Here is an 18,955-nt window from a genome sequence, read left to right on the forward strand (position 1 = left end):
ACAGCTTGGTTAAGCAAGTTGCCCAAAAACCTCACCGGTGCTCTGTGATAAACATGGCCTGCAGCAACTTCAGGAGTTTCATGTGGGGAGATATCGTGTGAATTCACTTTTCAACTACTCTTTCTATCACTTTTCCCTTCCTCCCACTCCATCAGCTGCTCTAGCTAACCAAAGCTAATATGCACCACTCGCGTGGTTTACATCGCTTCTCCCTTTCAAACCCAGGTTGGATGAGCAGAATATCAAGACCACAGAGTGCCCCTTGGCTCTGTTCTGGTACCTGGCATGTGAATACAGTTCAGGGCTGTATCACCATGTTCATGTTATATGTTATATGTATATATGTTATGTTACATGTTATATGACTGCAAGTACCCATGCCAACTTTAGGAAGCTCTAATAGGTGGGGAAGAGAAGAAGGGGGTTATAGCACATTTCATTCTCCTGGTAAATCTGTGCCTACAGTGTGCGTGGCTGGTTTTATGCACTTCTGTGGCCTTTCACTCAGTTTCATTTTGAGAATGAGTTCGGTTGTTCCTCCCTTGGGTACTGAAACAAGAGTTTTTGCACAATAGAAACATAAATTTCTAGAACTCCTCTCCATGTGATCTGTTATGACTGCAAGTTTTTCAGGGACAGAAGCTATTTGTCACTGTGTCTCCGGACAGATTTACCACAAGTCTCAGGTTTGGAGAGTAGCTTCCACGGGTCATATGACACCATGAAGAAAGGAACCTATGTAATTAAGTGCTTCCTTAAGAAACTCCACTGCAGTGTTCGTGCAAGCTATTTCCATTTTGTTCCTGTATGCTTTGAAGTTTATCTTTGAAATTAGAAAAAAATCATTCAGAACTATAACTCCTTTGGGTGTGCACCTGCAAACACAGAAACTCACATACATGCCTCTGAATAGCTTGTTGTTTGCTCATGAACACAAAACATATTTCTGTTCCTACCAGAAAAGAACACTATACATCATGAAGTACCTAAGAAGCAACTTAAGCTGTCATTGGCAAAAACATCTGCTCCGAGTACTGATCCCAGTGACTTCAGGCACAGGGAGAAGCTGTTGAATGGGCTCTGAAACACTTTGGGAAAGGGATTACAGGCCAAATGGATGACAAACAGGAACAGTATCAGAATATGCTTCAGAGCTGAGGGCAGAGACACCCATTGGAGCCCTCATTAGGCAGTTTCCATTGAATATAATGCCATTTTCTACTGGAGTAACTAGGAAGTGGATTGCAGTAACTGCAGACTAGTAAGAAAAACATTCTGATCACCCTGATGGGAGCAGGGGAGATACTTCTCCTCAAGAAACAGCTGGCTGCAAATAGAAAGTAGTTTATCTGTCTTCAAAAGTTACCATTTGGACCCTGCAGGATGCCAGAGAAGTTGCTGGAGTTTTGTTGAAAACGACATTTCTTTTTGTCCATAAAAATGGTCATGAGAGCACTGTCAGGGCTTCCTTTCTCTACAGCCACAGAGACTTGTTTTTACAAGGGGGAAAAAGAAAGGGACAAAGAGAGGGAGTAATTGGCAAAATACAATAAGCTGCTGCATGCTGGAGGGGAGCTGGGTCAGATGTAAATCTGAAAGTTTATGGACTTGCTTCCTTGCCAATTTGTGATGGGGGAAAAGAGAAGTGGGATGAAGAAGAAAAGGGAGGAAAGGTTTTGCAGAGCTGTAAATCTCCATCTTTTTTGTTTATTACATGGGTAGTGAAAATTGCAGAGGAAGGTCATTTGTCAAAAAAAGATGACGACTAAGGATGCTGAGCAAGGGAAAGTTTAAGAATATGGGTGACCTAGTGGTTTGAAGCCCACGGCTAAGTTAACAAGGCTTTACCACTGCAAGAGGCAATTGCAACAGCAAATAAGAGGTCAGGCAGATGAAAAGGCTATTAGGAAACAAGAATAAAAGAAAGGGAAGATACCGTTGCTACATTCACTGATGGAAGACTTTACTCATTCACAAATTGAGGGACAAATACAAAGAGAAACACTAAATTCCTTATGCCACCCCCTGGTTAGCAGGCATCCAGTAATGCCGAGGATTTCACCATAGCACTGACACTCAGATTTGTGAGCTGATGACACCCTCTACCCCAATGCTCATCTAGCCCATACCTACACGGGGTATGTCTGCTTGAGCCATGGACATTCTGTATGTAGAGGCAGAGTTACAGTGGTGTTTCACTCAGGGTTAGTTACCTTTGACCCTGGAATCCGAGTGCTACTTCAGGATTTTTGCCCAGCACAGTGTTGTATCTTTTAATCCTAATCATGCCAGGCCCACCTGGTGGGAAGGACCTTTTGGGTCTGCAGGGAGATATAGTCCTCCAGTTGTCATAACCTGCTTCAGCCTTGCACAGCCAAAACAATCCAGAGGGGCTGAACCCCACTGCCAGCATCATGGAGAGGGCAGGCAGACAATCCAACCCCATCCCTGTGCCTTAAAGTAATGAAGTATTGATCTGCCTAGGTCTGCCACCCAGCCCTGTCCTCCAGTGCTTTCTCAGACTCTTGACAGCCTCATTAACTTTGCCTTATGAAGCTACTCCCATCCATGTTGTCAGGATCTGTCCCCTTTCAGTTTTCTCCCTAATTCCATGAAGTAGAACAGAACTTCTAAGGGACAGATGTGATATCGCAGAAATTTATGCCAATTTAACACTACTGAGGAAACCCAAAAGGGAGTCTCTACTCCTATATACAGCTCCAAGCCATGTTTCCAGGGGAAAAAAACTTAACAAAACCACCACAAAATACCAACCAAAAAAAAACCCCAAAGAGGATGCAGCATGTACCACAGTCATTCTTTATACCCCAGCGAATCAGATTCATTTGTACCACAATTATTCTTTCTATCCTGTCTTGGAAATCCCATATATATATATATATATATCTATACATGTACACAAATGCAGAACCATACATGTCTCCAAGTAATAGACACAATACCTGCTCTAGGTCTGCTGCTTTTCTTTTTTTTTCTCCTGTAGCATCTTGATATGGTAAAATGAAGAGTTCAGCAGACGTGGGCAGACCGGGGAGCACTGCGACCAGAATATGCTTGCTTGAAATACCTGTTGCCTGATATATAGACAATTAATGGACAGATAAACAGTGGGGATGGCACTGAAAGCTGACAGCTTCTTTGCTAAGGCATCGTAGTACTTATAAAAATGATGTAGGGTATATCTGGTACAACAGGGAGAATCTTGTTAAAATCCACTGCAGGTGAAAAGTCAGGAATTAATAATTTCCTGATCTAAGCTATTTTACTATGTTCTCCGGTAAAATATGTAGGGTTAAAAGGCAAAAGTGAAAATCAGACATTCTAAGAGGAGCTACTAAATAACAGTTGCACTTGGTACAATTTGCTTTTAGCTATTTTAAAGTTATCTGACTATCCCAAGTTAGCCCTTCGGGTTCCTCATTTAGTCAATGGTAAGAAGCTGCATGTTAAAGGGCAAGGTATATGGGCAGAACTGCACTCTAGAGGTGTGATTAGTCAAAACATCTTAAAAGCCTTGTGGAGACTCAGGGAGAGAGAAAATGATGAATCAAGTTTGAATCTCCAAAGCCAAACAAATTCTCACAGTTCACATCCTGGGTCAACTCCACAAGTTAATAAGGAACTTTTTTTTTTGTAACTTTAGGTGTTAAAGATGTTAATGTGCAAATTCTTCTTTTTTTTATCTTCTTGGCTGAAAATCTTAAGCAACCAGTTTAAATCCAAATCCCTCTTCAACACAAATTAGCCAAAATTCAGAAAAAAGTACCACACAGTCATCTCTGGTCATGGGTTTCAGCTGCTGTTATCATGACATTACACAATGAAATTGCAGAGATCTTCTCCAGAAAAGGAGCTAGTTTGGCCTTCAGGAAGTTTTGTGAGCCAAAAGAAGGAGAAACATAGTTTTCTGTATCTGCCTCCATTGCCTCTTTGTGTTACAGATTATCCGGCAAATGCATTTAAATCTCAAGGTTTTGATTTAAATCTTAGGTTTCCAAGTGCTGAATTTAGTACGTTATTTTTAAAGGGAAAAAAAAAAAGGTGCCCTCAGATATAAGGGCAGACCATAGCAGCTGGAAGCAGCACAGAGTTTCTCCCACTGTCAGGACTCGCAACCCTCAGACATTAATTGGACTTAAAACTCATGAATTCTTCTCCTTAGTATTTCAGAGGCAAAGACATGGACCAGCTGCTCATTGAAGGAAACGATGGACAGAGGACAAGGAGTCAGCAGAACTGATTACACATCACCATTGCCCGAGCTGTTTCTGGGGCTATCCCATGTGTGACTGCTGCCAGCCCAGGGAACGCCCCGAGGAGCTGTGAAAATGGAACCATTCCCCTCTATTGCACACCAAGGAAAAGCACGTGGTTTTGTTGCTGTTGATTTTAGGTTTTTTAATGTGGATTTAGAAAAAAACCTATAACAGTATAAAGATCTTGTATATTCTCTCCAAGTTGTTTTGTTGGGTATTTTTTGCAAGCCAGGGCTTGCACTGTTTGTGCTTGCCTAAGAGGATGTTTTAACATGTCAAGAAAAAGACACAGTATTACCAGTTAATGGAAAGTCTTCATTTTCTGAGGCTGGGAATGTTTTTTTTTTTGTCTGGAAGCTTTTGGCTGATCTACTCAGTTCGTTCTTGTCTTCTTCATCAAAAGCGGGAGACAGGACTCAGAAAATCAATGATGTGAGCAAATAATTATGATCATAATACAAAATAGGATATTTTATGATAATCTGAAATTATCCCTACTTAGCAAGAAGATCAGATTTTAGTAGAGAACTATAATTTCTTATGCAGAATTTTTATCCAAGTCTAAGGTACTCTGTAACAAGAATATAATACTTTAATAAAAGTTCATAAAAATTCTATAGCGCAGCCATAATTTCCTATTGAATTATTTAGTTATTCAACTCATTTTTATACAGTTTACTTAATTGCTGTGGAAATCTATTGGGTTTATCTTTAATTTTTACAGCAACTTCTCATGAAGTCTTGTTTAAGGTGAATCATTTAGTTATATAAAGAGGGATAATTAGCTATCAATTTTTAATTTTTTTTTTACTCAAACAACAAAAGACTCTTTGTGTTCCCAGTGCTCTGCTTTTGGAATGTAGCCTGGGTACTGTAGTTTTATAATCCTTTTTTTATGGCTTGATTTTGTTTTATTGAGTTGTTTATATTCTAAAAATTCATCTTGAAGATATATGGATCCTTGAATACTTGATACAGACATAAATAAGTCAGAAGAACAAGCTCCAGAAAAATATTCTTTTTTTTCCCCTTTTCTCCTCTCCTCCTGTCTTTTGAGGAAATTGAAGAAAAAAATCTCAGAAACAACCCAGACAAGTTTGTGTGCACACGATCAGCACACGGTGTCTTTCCAGTCTTTTTGCACAGATGATGCCACAAATTATTGTATAAGCTTGCTAATAATGTCTACAAGCCTTGTATCCTTTAAAAATCTGAGTATTTATATTAAAAAAAAAAAGAGAAACCGTGTTTCAAACAGTTCCTTTCACTATTTTTCTGCTGAGCTGAGGAACCCCAGCTGTGTCTTCTAACTTTTCTTAGCCTCTCAGTTTGAAATACAAATATTTAGCCACAGAAGAATATTTTTATGACATTCTCTTCCACATTTAAAGAAGGAACTTCAGAGCTTCTCCATAGTGTTGATGGGACAAATAGCATCCAATCCTGACCCAGGAACCTCACGCTATGTTAAAGACATAAAGCACTTACTGTGCTGCTCTTCTCTGTAGTAAAAATGTTTTCCTTTTGGTCTCCTAGGTTTCCTACAGCATATTTGTAATTCCATTAGAATAGCACTGCTTTCCACCACTTTGTAAGAATAGCTGTAAAAGAACTAAGAATTGCTAAGTGGCAGTAAAGATATTTGTACAGCTATAGGTAGGTATAAGTAATTTGTTTTCTATATGCTCCTTTCTCAGAAATACTCCATATAATCCACTGTCATTAAAAAGGATGAACTGAATGAACTCTGAGCACCAGATTATCATAGTATGGGATTTCATCTGTCTAAAATTTAGGATTCTGGCCTCAAACACTAGCCTCCTTTTATAGTTGGTAGAAACAGAGCGACACATTGAGAGAATAGCTGATCCAGTCTTATTGTAGGCACAAAGGAGAAATGAGAACCATTGTAACACAGGTTATGCACACTACTTACCTCCACCAGAGCTCTCTTGACTACTCTACTGATGTCCCTTCTCCACTCTGGGATATCTGGATTGTAGTCATCCAGGTTTGCAGAGAACGAAAGCCGCAAGGACTGAAATTGCTCTGCAGATAAAATGACACGGTGGTGAGCAGAGACTGTGAAATGCCCCAATGCCAAACCAGTGGGGAGAACGTGCTGCAGCTCATGTTTTGCTTAATCAACCTGTGGGTGATGCACAGACTGTCAGAGAATCCAGCAGTGTGTCTGAGAGATTCACTGAGAGATTTGGAGAATCTAAGAGATCCACTGCGTGAGTGTCACAGAACCAAAAAGGGTGATCAGTCCTCATTTCAGTGGATGAAGAGCACTGGAAAGGGAGCTGGGTTAGGGTCGTAATTGAAATGCTACTTTAATCTTGACTTCTGAAACAGGGAAGCCCTGTGAAAGAAGCTGTGATTTTAACGTCACAGAAATGCCACCAACACCTGAAATATTAACTGGAAGGAGACAGGGATAAAGACTGGGAGAGGACTAGCCTTGGCAAATGGGCCTCTTAATCTCTGTTGCTGTTCACTGAGATCTCACGCTGATCACTGAGACCACATGCTTAGTAGAAACACCTAAAACTTGGATTCCTAGTGGTTCTTAGACTACACTAAGTCTAAGATACTGTATGCTATACAATATTTGTGTGCCTTAACGCCTTTTGAGGCCTAAATACAATTCAAATTGGTACAGATTTCTGTACAGAACTGCAGCACACAGCATTGATTTTTCTTTCACGCTCACGCTGTGCAGCTTTTGAATGAGTTAAGAGGCCTCTACTGGCCAAGAAGAGGGAAAACCAGCTCGCAAAACAACCTAACATTTTGACAATCATGTAGGATGACCAAATACTGATAGAGCAGATGCAGGGGGCTCTGGGAAGGAGAGCCATGTTCTGCAATCACCTCAGTCTGGACTAATGTCACACAGTGGCCTTCAGAGATGCTATGCTGAACTGATAACACTGGAACTGACCTTATAATCTCACTCAAAGCATCCCGGAGTAAAGACCTCACGTTGCTGCCAGCTAACCTGACTCTCTAGTTCTTGACTATGGAGAATCCTACGTGAAATGAAGGAGGAAGAGCTCACCATACACAGCAATAGTCTTTGTATCCTGAAGAATGGTGTTTCCTGCTGCGACCTGAACGGTGATGGTGTTCATTCCTTCCACAGAAAATGTGAATGTGATGCTTCCTTCCAGTGTGATCAGTGGCTATATCAGAAAAGGAGAAATTAAGTTAATTGGGCTGGAAAGGAAAATGAGTTTGGCTCTCTAGCTTGTTGGGATGGTTTGGGGAGTCAGATCCAGCTTGGAAACTTGAGACAATAGAAGGCGTCCCATGACATGGAAGCCTATTTTCAGGGGAGGGCCCAGGGATCCAGATGGGGATGTCCTCCTGAAGGTCAAAGTAAGGTACTATAATTTCCAACGAAGCTAAATTTCAAGATCCCAGCATTTCCTTCCTACTTAGCATGCTGGGTGTTCTGGATCCCACGTTAAAGTGTCCATCTTTGCTGCACTCCCTAGAGACCCTAACATGAGGGCCAGCAAGACTCACTGCTCAGGTGTCACACTCCTTTCCCAGATCAAGCTGTCAGTGATTTGTTTAAGGTAGCTTAAGGAGGTTGTGACAGAATGAGGAGGCAAATTAAGATTTCTCAGTTGTTCCCCCATGTTATCTGTAGGCAGGAAGCTGTCATTTTTGGACAGTGATGGTGCTTAGAGAGGACACAGATCCCCTCGGCTTGCTTTGCTGTGCCAACCAGTTTACAAATGAATTGTGCCTCCTTTCAGCAGTCTCTGCCCTAACTTCTGTTTTCACTTATTAATGAACTCTGGGTGAGATCTTCAAAGCACCCAGTACGAAGCCAAACTCTGTCCCCATTGTAGTCTGGAGTAAAACTCTCACTTCAATGAGAACAGTTAGACCAAGTCTGATCACTTATGAGCTTAGCGGATCAGAGGGAAGGTTAAAAGGTGACAATCACAGCCTGTAAGTACCTCTAGGGGGAGATGATTCTGATAGTACAGAGAGCTCTTTAATCTGCATACAAAGGCATAACAAGATCCAACAGCTTGAAACTGAAGCTAGGTAAATTCAGACTACAAACACAGTGCATGTGTTTAATGCTCAGGATAATTAGCTGCAGGGAAATAGTTGGGGGAGAGGGTAAGAAAGAGAAGCAGTGAATTCGCCATCATCTGAGGGAAATTATTAACATAAAACAAAACCAACAAAAATTCACATTCTGCCATAATCACAAAGAGTTAAATAAAGCAGAGAGTAACTGATGAAACCCTCTGACCTGCACTATACAGAAGATAACCACCTCTGGCTGAAGGTCCCTCTTGGCTCTCCAAAATCCATAAGAATATCTCCCACAAGAAACTAATTAGGGTCTCTGGGTTCTTCAGCCACAACGATGCATAAAATAACAGTTGTAATGCCTGTGCGGATTTACCAACACTGCAATCATAGAGGCAGGAGAACGTGGTGCGTGCTGTCCTCACATCTGGGCAGAGCCCAGAGGCAGGGAGGTGTGTTGGGAACCATTTTAACCACTGGTAGCACATGATAATAAGGTCTTCTTGCACGTGTGGTTTAGCATAGAGTGTGGGAGCTCAGAATTGGGCTCAGCATATTTAAAGGGAGGCAAAGAACTAATGTCAGTCTCTTCTCTTATTAGTCACTAGAGAAACGAGGTTTAAACTCTAGGGCTATGTAAAATCAGTTCCAGGTATAAAAACGGCTTCGGTTTGAAAGGTCAGCTTCCTAGAAAAAAGCCTGAATTCCCCAAGTTTTGTTGTTGTTGTTACTGAAGAAGGGAGGGTGGGGAAAAATACACTAGAAACTCTTCCAGATTTTGATTGACTACATCCACCTTGGATGTAAATGCAGGGAGAAAGCTACTGGCAATTTGCATGAAATGGCAATAAACCCTACAGCTAAGTCCCAGTAACAAACATGAAGCACTTCTTACATTGCAGTGTTGGTACATGAAAAAACCACTTGTCTCTCAGTCTCTGGTTTATAATTTTCTTGTGTGTGTGACTACTTAGAAGCGTTCCCAGACCCCTCTCTCCCTCCCTCCTCACTCAGAAAGCTCCTCCAGGATTATTTTGATCTCAGTCCATAGGAAATACAAACCTCTGTGTTGTTCCCAAACCACCAGATGTAAGTAAGTGTTCCCACTTGGCTTGGCCACAGTACTGCCGTGGCGTTGACCTCCTTGTTCTTTGTGGTGACAAATGGTAGAGATAAGTGAACATGTTCCAAGGGGCCTGCAGAGACAGAAGCAGCAGGTGAGTCTTCCCTCCCTCTGAAATGTCAACCTGGGGGAGAAGGGAACTGAGGAGATATCCATTGGTTTAGGGGAGAGAAGTCCTTCAAATCACTGTGGGGGGTGACAATGTTTTGGCTTGGTACCATTTCTAGAGAGGCAAGCTTAAATCTGTTCCTCATAGAACACAATCTACCCCTGTACATAGAGCTCAAAAACTTGGACTCTCTACTGCATAAGCATCATATACTCAGGGACATTCTATACAATTTAAACAACAGGGGCAGAGCCCTGGTATATGAATGTGGCCTTCACCAGGAAGATGTAAGAATGAGCAGGACAAATGGCTTCAGTGGACACGAAGCTTCTCTGCTAATGCAAGCTGCTACAATTCGGTGAACTTCAGCAGTGGTGTATCTATTTATATCAGCTGAAACTCTGTCTGAAGGCAGCTATTCTCTGAATGCCTTTATTTTAATGTTACCTTATACTCCCTCCTTTTCCTCAATAAACTTTTCTATTTCTTTAGTATATACAGAACATAATTCATTCGACAAGTGACATTATGCCCAGGGTTACACATTTCCCATCTCCTGGAGACAGATGGGCCTTTGTTGTTACATCTTGTCCTATAGATTATTTTTTAAAATGTGTTCTGGCTGTTCACTTAGAGAACAAAGCAATTGTTCTGAGAATGACAGAGAAAGAAAAAGAAAGAAACTCCAGGTGACACGGGAACATGGGTTTCTTAAACAAATTAAGGCCACATCTACACGTCCTACATCTGCGAGCTCCCTGGTGATGAGAACCAGTGACCACAGCTTGGGAGGATCAATTGCATTGGCCATATGGAGTTAAGATGCATTGCCAGAGGATCTTCTATAATTCATGAGAGGATTTTTCAGGACATATCCCATGCATGTATCACCACTTAATCCTTGCTTTTCAACCTAAAGGAACACCACACATTTGGAGCAAGTACTCTGTACCTCTATACAGCACACACAGGCAGGGAGACACGTGGAAAAATTCTCCCAAATCAGTCTATACAAACAACGGCAGCATAAACAAGGACCAGTGTTCCTGACTCATTACTGAAAGGCAGCTTTCTCTGGGATGTAGGTACAGCTGCTGCTTAACCTGACACAGCCCAATTAGGAGTCATCCATGATCAGACTAACCAAAGCCTTCTACCATGGTTCATTTTTCCTTTTATAATCAGCACTCAGTGTTCTTGAAAATTCACAAAAAGCCAGGATTTCACTCTTAGGATTATGATGGCATTCCCCTGCTCAGACACACTTCTGTGACTGGGCCGTGCTTGCTCTTGGAAAGACGCTGAGACCTGAAAAACAGCAACTTCCCAGGCTAAACATTTTGCAGCTCTGGTATCCTTTGGGATATTTGCTGGGTGCCCAATGTCAGCGCAGCCTTCTGCAGGAATATATTTCCTAACAGTGGACGAGGTGACAGCTGCTCTGAAAACACCTCAAATGATCTTGCACTGGAGAGAGAGCCCAGCACCTCCTTGTACCTCCACCACATGCCAGCTAGGAAAGAAAGTGGAAGAATGGCTCATGCAAGCCAATTCCACCTGAGCATTTGTGTGCTCTTAGCTGATGGGTCAAAGTGGCTGAAATGCTGAGCTCTTCTCTGGCCAGCAGATGGGGATAGCTCACTCCGGATAGGCCCTCAGCTTGGCGGGAGACTGCTTTCTCCCGAGTAAATTTAAAGAGAATTCAGGAGAATTCATTTCTGAGCTTCCTGCAGGCCCATGGAGACTGCAGACCTTCTCCTGCCCCAGGGAGAAACCTGTACAAGTCTCAGAGAAGAGAAAGGGAGATGCTTTTCAAAAGCTCCACTTAGGCAGGCGATGTTATTCCGAAGCATTCAGATGAACGCATAACCGACTTTTCCAGGGAAATTTTTGACCTGACAGGGCAGTTCAGGGACAGCCTGTTGGTTGGAGAAGCAGTTTATATAAAATTTACTTTCCATACACTCCGAAATGCTCCTGCCTCACAATAACCTGCATTTCCAGATCCCTGGACCACCTGCAGCACGAGGCACTGCTACTGTGCACTGGCCCCACAGCTGCCACGGGGTGAGGAGATGGGACAGAGACTTGACCTTACAATGGGTCACCCAGGTAGTAGCCCTTCCCAAAACTCTCTGGAATGTCTTCAGGTTGCACGCTGCTTCCTGTGGATCTCAGCAGGACAGCATGTGGGTCTACTGCAAGGACAGGTATTTTTTCAAACCTCCCCAAAAGCCAAGCTCATACACCCCAAACAGAATAGTCCTCAGAGAGCTGAGTGGCAACGCAAGCGTTTAAATAGGATTTAGAAACTTTTGTGGATCTGGGTGTTAGGCTCTGGAGGGGACTGGGTTTACTGTACATCTCTGTCCTCAGCAAATCTATTGCTAGTCTGGGTGGCACCATGCTTGGTCTGCAACCTCTTTTGAAGTCGTCCCTAATTCATGTAGAGAAAGGTGAGACACACCACAGAATCACATGGGGTTGGAAGGGACCTCTGGAGATCATCTAGTCCAACCCCCTGCCAGAGCAGGTCCACCCAGAGCAGGTTGTACAGGAACATGTCCAGGAGGGTGTTGAATGTCTCCAGAGAAGGAGACTCCACCACCTGCCTGGGTAGTCTGTTCCAGGGCTCTGCCACCCTCAAAGGAAAGAAGTTCCTCCTCATGTTTAGGTGGAACTTCTTATCCCTTAGAGCTGTTGCTTCTCCAGGGGGTCAGGCAAGTATAACCTGGGCCTGGTTGCAATGATCATGCAGTATTTAAGCCCCGTGCTGGCATTACCTACACACAACACAGAAGGATACACCATCAGCTGCTCAGTCACACGAACACATCTGAATATTGTTCCTCTCTCTGCTAAAACAATCAAAATGGTTCTTAAGCCTTCAATGCCCTAGAAAATGGATTAAACCAGCTATAAGCCAGGAAGCCACTATGAGTGAGAGTGAAGATTGGACACCTGCCTTCTCCTTCCATTTTGTGGTTGTTGCATGAGAAAGCAGTAGTTGCTTCACGTGGCCTCATTACTTTGCAGATAGACTGAGGGTGTGCAATGGTCCCCCTGGAATTGTCTTTTGTCAGACAGCGAGCGATTACAAAACCTGCTCGCACAAGGCTGTCAGAACCTCCTGCGAAATATCAACCACCAAAACACTTCTCCATTTGTTTCCAATGACCTTTACAAAGAGGGGAAAAAAAAAAAAAAAAAAGACCACGGCTCCTGTTGAGATGACTTTCATAACCAGCAGCAGTGGGAGGGGGATTTCTGCATTCAGAGCCTGCAGCAGCTCCCGTGATAATTACCCGTGTGCACACAGGGAGGCAAACTAGATACGACTCCAGAACTGAAGAAATCACACACAAGTGTATAAATGTCTATACTGAGCAAAGGTCTTTTTCTCTACCCTACTGAGAGTGATACTTAAGTAACATTAAAACAAAAATAATTAATCAGTAGCTGTCTAAAAGCTGAGAATTCACCTTGATGCACCAGTGCCTCAGCACAGACGTGATACAGGCTAAGCCCTCAAATCAAAACCCTGAGATTCACAATACACTAATTATTAGTACAGTTATTTTTGCAAGGTACTATGAGTTTTGCAAACATGTGGTGTGCTGAAGGATTATGTGAAATAAAAGTTTGGCACAGAGCAGGATCTATCAGGTTAGGGAATCATAAGTGGTACACTACGATCGTGAACCAAAGGTCTTTTTGAAGGGAGGCATTCAGGGAGGTATTTGCTCCTGCTTCTCTAGTGCTCCCTCCTAAACCTCCTGTCTCCCACAGCTGTACCTCCCACTGCTCCCATCTGTTGATATGACGATGCACCATTAAAAAGTTGCCCTCTTCCCCTGAAGAAGCAGCTGCTCTCGTGCATGTAACTCCAAAACTGAAGTTAAAGTATACAGAACTTGCTAAATTACCTAGACAATATGTGGAGTTAATTTGGTAGTGGGTAAGTAGTATTTCTCTAAGTATAACTTAAAGTTCTGGAATTTCCTTTTTTTTTTTTTCCCCAGTAAATCTGGCACACAGGCACACCGTTGAAAACATAAATAATCAACAAAAAAAACCCCATTGTATAAAGAAACAACAGCCTCAAACAAAATCCATAAGGGATGTTATGGAATTTCAGTAATAGGTTGACCCTTTGGGTTCATAACCATGCGCTAGAATAAATATGAAAGAGCACATTGCTGGTTTTATGCAGGGACTTGGGAAACATTTCAGTTGTAAATCAGAGACAGCTGAAGTATAAAAAGGTTAAAAAGAACAGCGGAAGAGCAATGTGAAGATAATATTTTTTCTTGTAATACTCTTTAACACTAAGATTTTGGTTTCTATGACAACAGAAAGACTGAAATGCACTGGTTTCCATCCCAGACTGGTTGTATTTTGTTAGAGGGCAAAACACATATACAAAGTTAAAGTCAAGGTTTTTAGAAGTGATTAAAAATCCTGGATATCTTTGTTTTCCTGGAACTGTAAACATGCTAATGAAGGTGAATTTCAGACAGGGTTGGCCACTCCTTTGTGGTGTCTCAAGTTAGACTACCCAAATTAAGAGGTTGAACATGCTTTAAAAAGCAAATGGCACTATTGCCTGTGGCACCTCTCAGTCTGGAGTCCTCTGCTGGAGGACAGACAAACACTCGTCCTATCCTGTCACTGCTCCCAGCTGCAAAGCCCCAGATGTCATCTCTAAGGATGAGTAATTTTTAAAGAAGGACAGAAGCTAATGAGTATGAACATACATACACGTTACATGCAGGTACAGGACAGCGTTGTCAGATCCCAGGCTGTTTTCCACCAGCACGGTCACTCGGAATATGCCCACGTTCTGGTAGATGTGCTTGATCCCATCTTCTGTTGAGCTGAGATTGGCATAGGACACAGCAATGCCATCTCCAAAATCCACCTGAATGAGTGATCTCTGGAGGTCTCCCTGTGGCAACAGAAAAGAGAAAGGGTCAGAATAGACTCTGCTTTTTTTTGAGAAAGACTAGATCAGTGGGGTGACCCAGACCATAACTGGAGGACAATCACATGGTCTGACGTTACCAGAGGAAAGGTGGTCACTTCATCAACTTGCTCAGTAGTCAGTGGAGAAAAAATGACTCCCCTCTTGAGGCTGACTTAGCCACACAGGTGTTCTCCAAGGCCTGTGCTGTAGCCCTGCTTTCCTAATTTCCAGGGAAGTAGGGGATCTTCTGGAAAATATTAGTGGCTCCTTCCCCTGGGTTTCCTTATAGTGAAGAGCAGGGCTGTAGTGTGGAATGATGCTCGTCTCAGCAAGTGCTCGGGACATGGGTAGCTATTGAGACTGCCTCAGGGGTCTTTGGAACAACTCACATTGTGAACTTCTCTATTTAAAACCATAAAAAGCAGAAAGATAAAACTGAGAAGTCCTCGGGGAAGGGTCAACTGTATCAAAGTGGTGGGGTGTCAAAAGAACCGCTTCAGCTTCACATGATAACGACAGCTTACAGCATCTTATGACTTGCTCAGTGGCCTGATTTAAAATGAGCTGAATTTGTATTTATTTCAGAACTGCTATGAACGCTACTGACACTAAGTGGGACCCTTTGTGCCTGCCTCAGAAGGGAAGGGCTAATGAATTGACAGAGCTGATTAAACTCTTCTCCTTCTGCCTAGAGATAATCCCAGCATGTGGTATAATTCAGACTGCCACTTCCTGACATTAGTCTCCTGGCCTGGTAATCTAGTATGTTTCAGAAATGTTATAATAAATAAATATCACAGTTAGGAAACAAAACAAAACAAAAAAAAACAACACCAAAACAAAGCCCCACCACAAACCAAAAGGCAAGGTTATCGGGGATCCGTATTCTCCATACCAGAACAGGGATCTGCTAATGTAAAACAATCTTAAAAACAGGTTTTAATCTTCCCACTCCTGAAACTGTATTCCAGTCTGGTGTATGGAGCTTTGTCAACTCAGAGTCACCCAGCACTAAAAGGCTTTTAAAACCCCAAAGAGGGGGGAGATGTCATTACCTTATTTTGCTTTACAGACGAGAAAAATTTTTTTGTTTCAAGCACGTTTAAAAGACAGAGAAGTGAGTCAAGCTTGTATACAAAAAAAGAAAAAAAATCACTATAACTGGTGTCTCACACTCTAGAAACACCTGTAAGATTTCTCATATCACAGGACAGTGACACACCAATGCTAAGGGCAATTTCTGACAGCCGAATAGGTCAGCCTACACCGACCTATATAACAACCGTGGTTGCTAATGATCCTCTCCCTTCCAGGTAAGATGCAGTACCTTGTCTTAACTTTAAACGTTCTTGCTCCATTTGAAAGTCCCCCCTCAGTGGCTCTGAATGATGCTTATGCTGGGTATGTTCACGCTTGCTGGCTGTTGCCATGGAGCAGCTCACTCCACAGGCTGGCGTGCTGAAGCAGCTGCCACTGTCTGGAAGAGTGCCGGTAAATTAATAGCTGAAGGCAGTTCATGAAATTGGCTGAAAGGAGATTTAATTTGCTTTGGTTTGGTTTCCTTTTCTGGACTTTTTTTTTATTATTATTATTGTATTTTATTTTTTTTCCCTTGAGAGAAACAGTCCTTTGGATGCCCAACTGGAATGAAACATACCTGTGTAAATGGTTGGCATCGGGCAGGATTCTGTATCAGAAAGGAAAATATGTGTGTGAATATGGGAGGGAGTTGTAATGTAAATTTTACATTCCTTATGCTCTCTCAGTCTTTTTTAATAACTTGTTGTGAAGGCAGAAATAGAGGAGGCTTTCCTTACTGGAAAGCAGGAGGACAAGAGCTATATCTGGGGATGGCAAGACAGACAAACTTTCTCAGATGCTCTCTTTTTATAGGCTAAAGATACAGGCATTACACTGCCCTGAACCCTGCTGGAAGCTCAGTTGCTTCCATATGGATGGGACAAGAATAGCTGTTGCTTTGTTCTGGAGGATCCCAGACTGAGGGTATGACAGGGGAAAGAGATCCCTTGACAGAGACACATGTCTGGGGGTTCCTACAGGTATCTCATGCCATTTCTTTCCTGGTGTCTGGAAGACACAGACAGCAACTCCCTGTTATCCTCTCTGAGAGCACCAGCAAGGGCAAAGGAACCCTGAGGTGCTGAGACATTAGTGAGAAGGCCAACCTTGTAGAAAGAAACATGGGGATCTTGCACATTAAACCCTTGGGTAGTTCTTAACCAAGTTTCTCTTAGTAATTCACTTGGTAACATTTGGAGTTTTCAGTGGTGTATTGTCAAACCTGAGAAAGGTGCTTCAGCAATGCAAAGTACGTTTGCATTAGCAAATTAGCAAATTCTCTTAGCAAATTCTCCTTTGTATGCTTTACTAGAAGTTTAAGCACTTGCTTAAGTTCTTCTTTGAGACACAAATCACTGAGGCAAGGGCTCCTGCCTGTGTTACACAGAGGATGAAATTAGGGGGAGCATGCTAGTCCTTATGAAGAACCATTAAGAACGCAGAGCTGTGTCTTTCGTTGAGCTACTTGAAAGAAGATGTGCAGTTTCAAACATGATGCAGTGGCTTGGGCATTCCTGACTGTTTGGTGGAGCCAACAGGAGGCATCAAATGAGACATGCCTCCACAGTCAGAGGTGAGCATACAGGAGCTCATCATCTCTGAATCCCTTTCAGAGAGGGAATATATTCTCTCAAGTAAGGTGCTGGACTCAGACCAAAGACAGAGATCTCTGAAGTATCCTTAGATGCTCACCCAATTCCCCTAAGTCCATCATCACTAGGGTTTTAGTCATCTTTTGTTACTAAAAAAGATATGATGTCTTTGAACATTTCTCAGTAAAGCCATACTGCTGGGAAAAGAGCTGTCCACATGGTTAAAACTGCATCACCATAGTGACCCTGCTGGCTTCATCGTCTCTGGGTAGACTTAAGGTCATGCAGTTTAAGGATATTTCAGGTTGAGATATATTCCTCTGTGTGTTTGAGAGAGCAGAGGAAGATGAGAAAGGTGACAGCATTTTAGAACAGCCCTGTTTCTGCAAATGTCAAAATTTGGGCTCTAATGAAGGCTTTTTCTCTTGTCTTCATTTTCTCCATAACCATGAAACCCATGGTGTCTACAGGTGCTGCCAGGGAAGGGAGCTGTTTCTAAGGCATGCAAGATTTAGATTTCAATTTTTCTTCCAAATTCCCCAGGGAGAAAAGATGCTGACAGAGACATCTGAAAATCTAACTGGAGAAGAGCTTCAGCTGCTGTTCCCCCAGTCTTTTTCATTTGTCTTGGCCTTTCCTGTTTTGTTTTAAAACCGTTTGAACTGGAAATACATTTTCCATTCAGTAAGATCCAGGCTATAACACTTCTAAATGTCAGCTTTTCAAAATGTGGCATTTTCGGAGAATTCTAGCTTAGGAAGGGAGAGAAAAGAAGTCGGGGAAACAAAGAGACTGTGTTTTGACTTGTTCTAATGTTTCATCCGTGCCAGGTAAGAGCACGGGCAGAGTAAGATGGGAAGAGAAAGCAGGTGAGCCAAAATCAAAACACTTCCCTTACAGCCCACACCCCATCTACATCCACCCCAGCTGGCTGTGTCTCAGCCAGCTCCCCCAGAGCCATTTGCAAGCGGCTGTTTTACCAAGAGAAGTTCTGTTTTGCAACAATCTGATGCATATGATATACACACATCTCGCAAAAATCTATCCTGTTGCTTTTTCCAGCTTCTCCTTGTCACTTTCACAAGTCCAATACTACGTGATCAGAGCTTTCTGAAGCTTTTAGCTCGATGAAGGCAGACACAGAACTCCCTGGTTACTTCTGCACCCACAGAGAAGCACTTGGATGCGATCGGCACCGAGATGTCTTTGGGGAATCTCTCTGGCCTTTGGTGTAAGAGATCTTTAATGCCGGTGCTCTTAGGCATTAAGGCAGAAATTTGCCAAGTTGGCTGCTTGTGGTGATCTCTCTGCATTCAGCTCCTGCATTTTAATCACATTAAGCCAGTCAGCAACCAATTACAATAGCTGAAAAAATGAGTTCTTTTGATGGATGGTTTTTACCTTGTACTAGGTGTATGCAACATGCACAGGCTTGGATATAACCTGAAGTACACTGCAATCTTGATAAAGGCTTTAGTCCAGCCAAAGATTTAAGCATATGCTGAACTTTAATCAAATGAGTATTCCTTTTAGCCTGAAAAGAAGCCCCAGAAATGAAAAACAAGTTTCCCAAGGCCTATTATGCCCTTTACCAATAAAAATTTAATACTAAAATGTAAATCAGAATTTTAGTGTTTTCTAAGGTATTTTCTCATTAAATGTCCAGGGGATTTCCAAGCATAAACAAAAGATTCCCCTCTCTCCTACCCCCCCAGCCCCCTCCACCAAGCCAAATGCACATCTTTC

The 18,955-nt window shown here is 42.5% G+C and overlaps 1 protein-coding gene across 4 annotated transcripts in view; it reads right to left on the minus strand.

Annotated features, from left to right (window-relative positions):
- The window catches only part of LOC106898323 (VPS10 domain-containing receptor SorCS1-like), a 296,409-nt gene that overhangs the window by 14,275 nt on the left and 263,179 nt on the right, over positions 1–18,955 (minus strand). For all 4 annotated transcript variants that reach the window (XM_014959531.1, XM_014959524.1, XM_014959514.1 and 1 more), the window contains exons 19-23: positions 14,333–14,519; positions 9,402–9,535; positions 7,342–7,465; positions 6,214–6,326; positions 2,964–3,095 (exon numbers count right to left, since the gene is read on the minus strand). In XM_014959531.1, the coding sequence (XP_014815017.1) occupies positions 2,964–3,095; positions 6,214–6,326; positions 7,342–7,465; positions 9,402–9,535; positions 14,333–14,519 (690 nt within the window). The remainder of the gene's footprint in view (positions 1–2,963; positions 3,096–6,213; positions 6,327–7,341; positions 7,466–9,401; positions 9,536–14,332; positions 14,520–18,955) is intronic.

Source organism: Calidris pugnax, unplaced genomic scaffold, assembly GCF_001431845.1.
Source record: "Calidris pugnax isolate Ruff unplaced genomic scaffold, ASM143184v1 scaffold4, whole genome shotgun sequence".
NCBI lineage: Eukaryota > Metazoa > Chordata > Aves > Charadriiformes > Scolopacidae > Calidris > Calidris pugnax.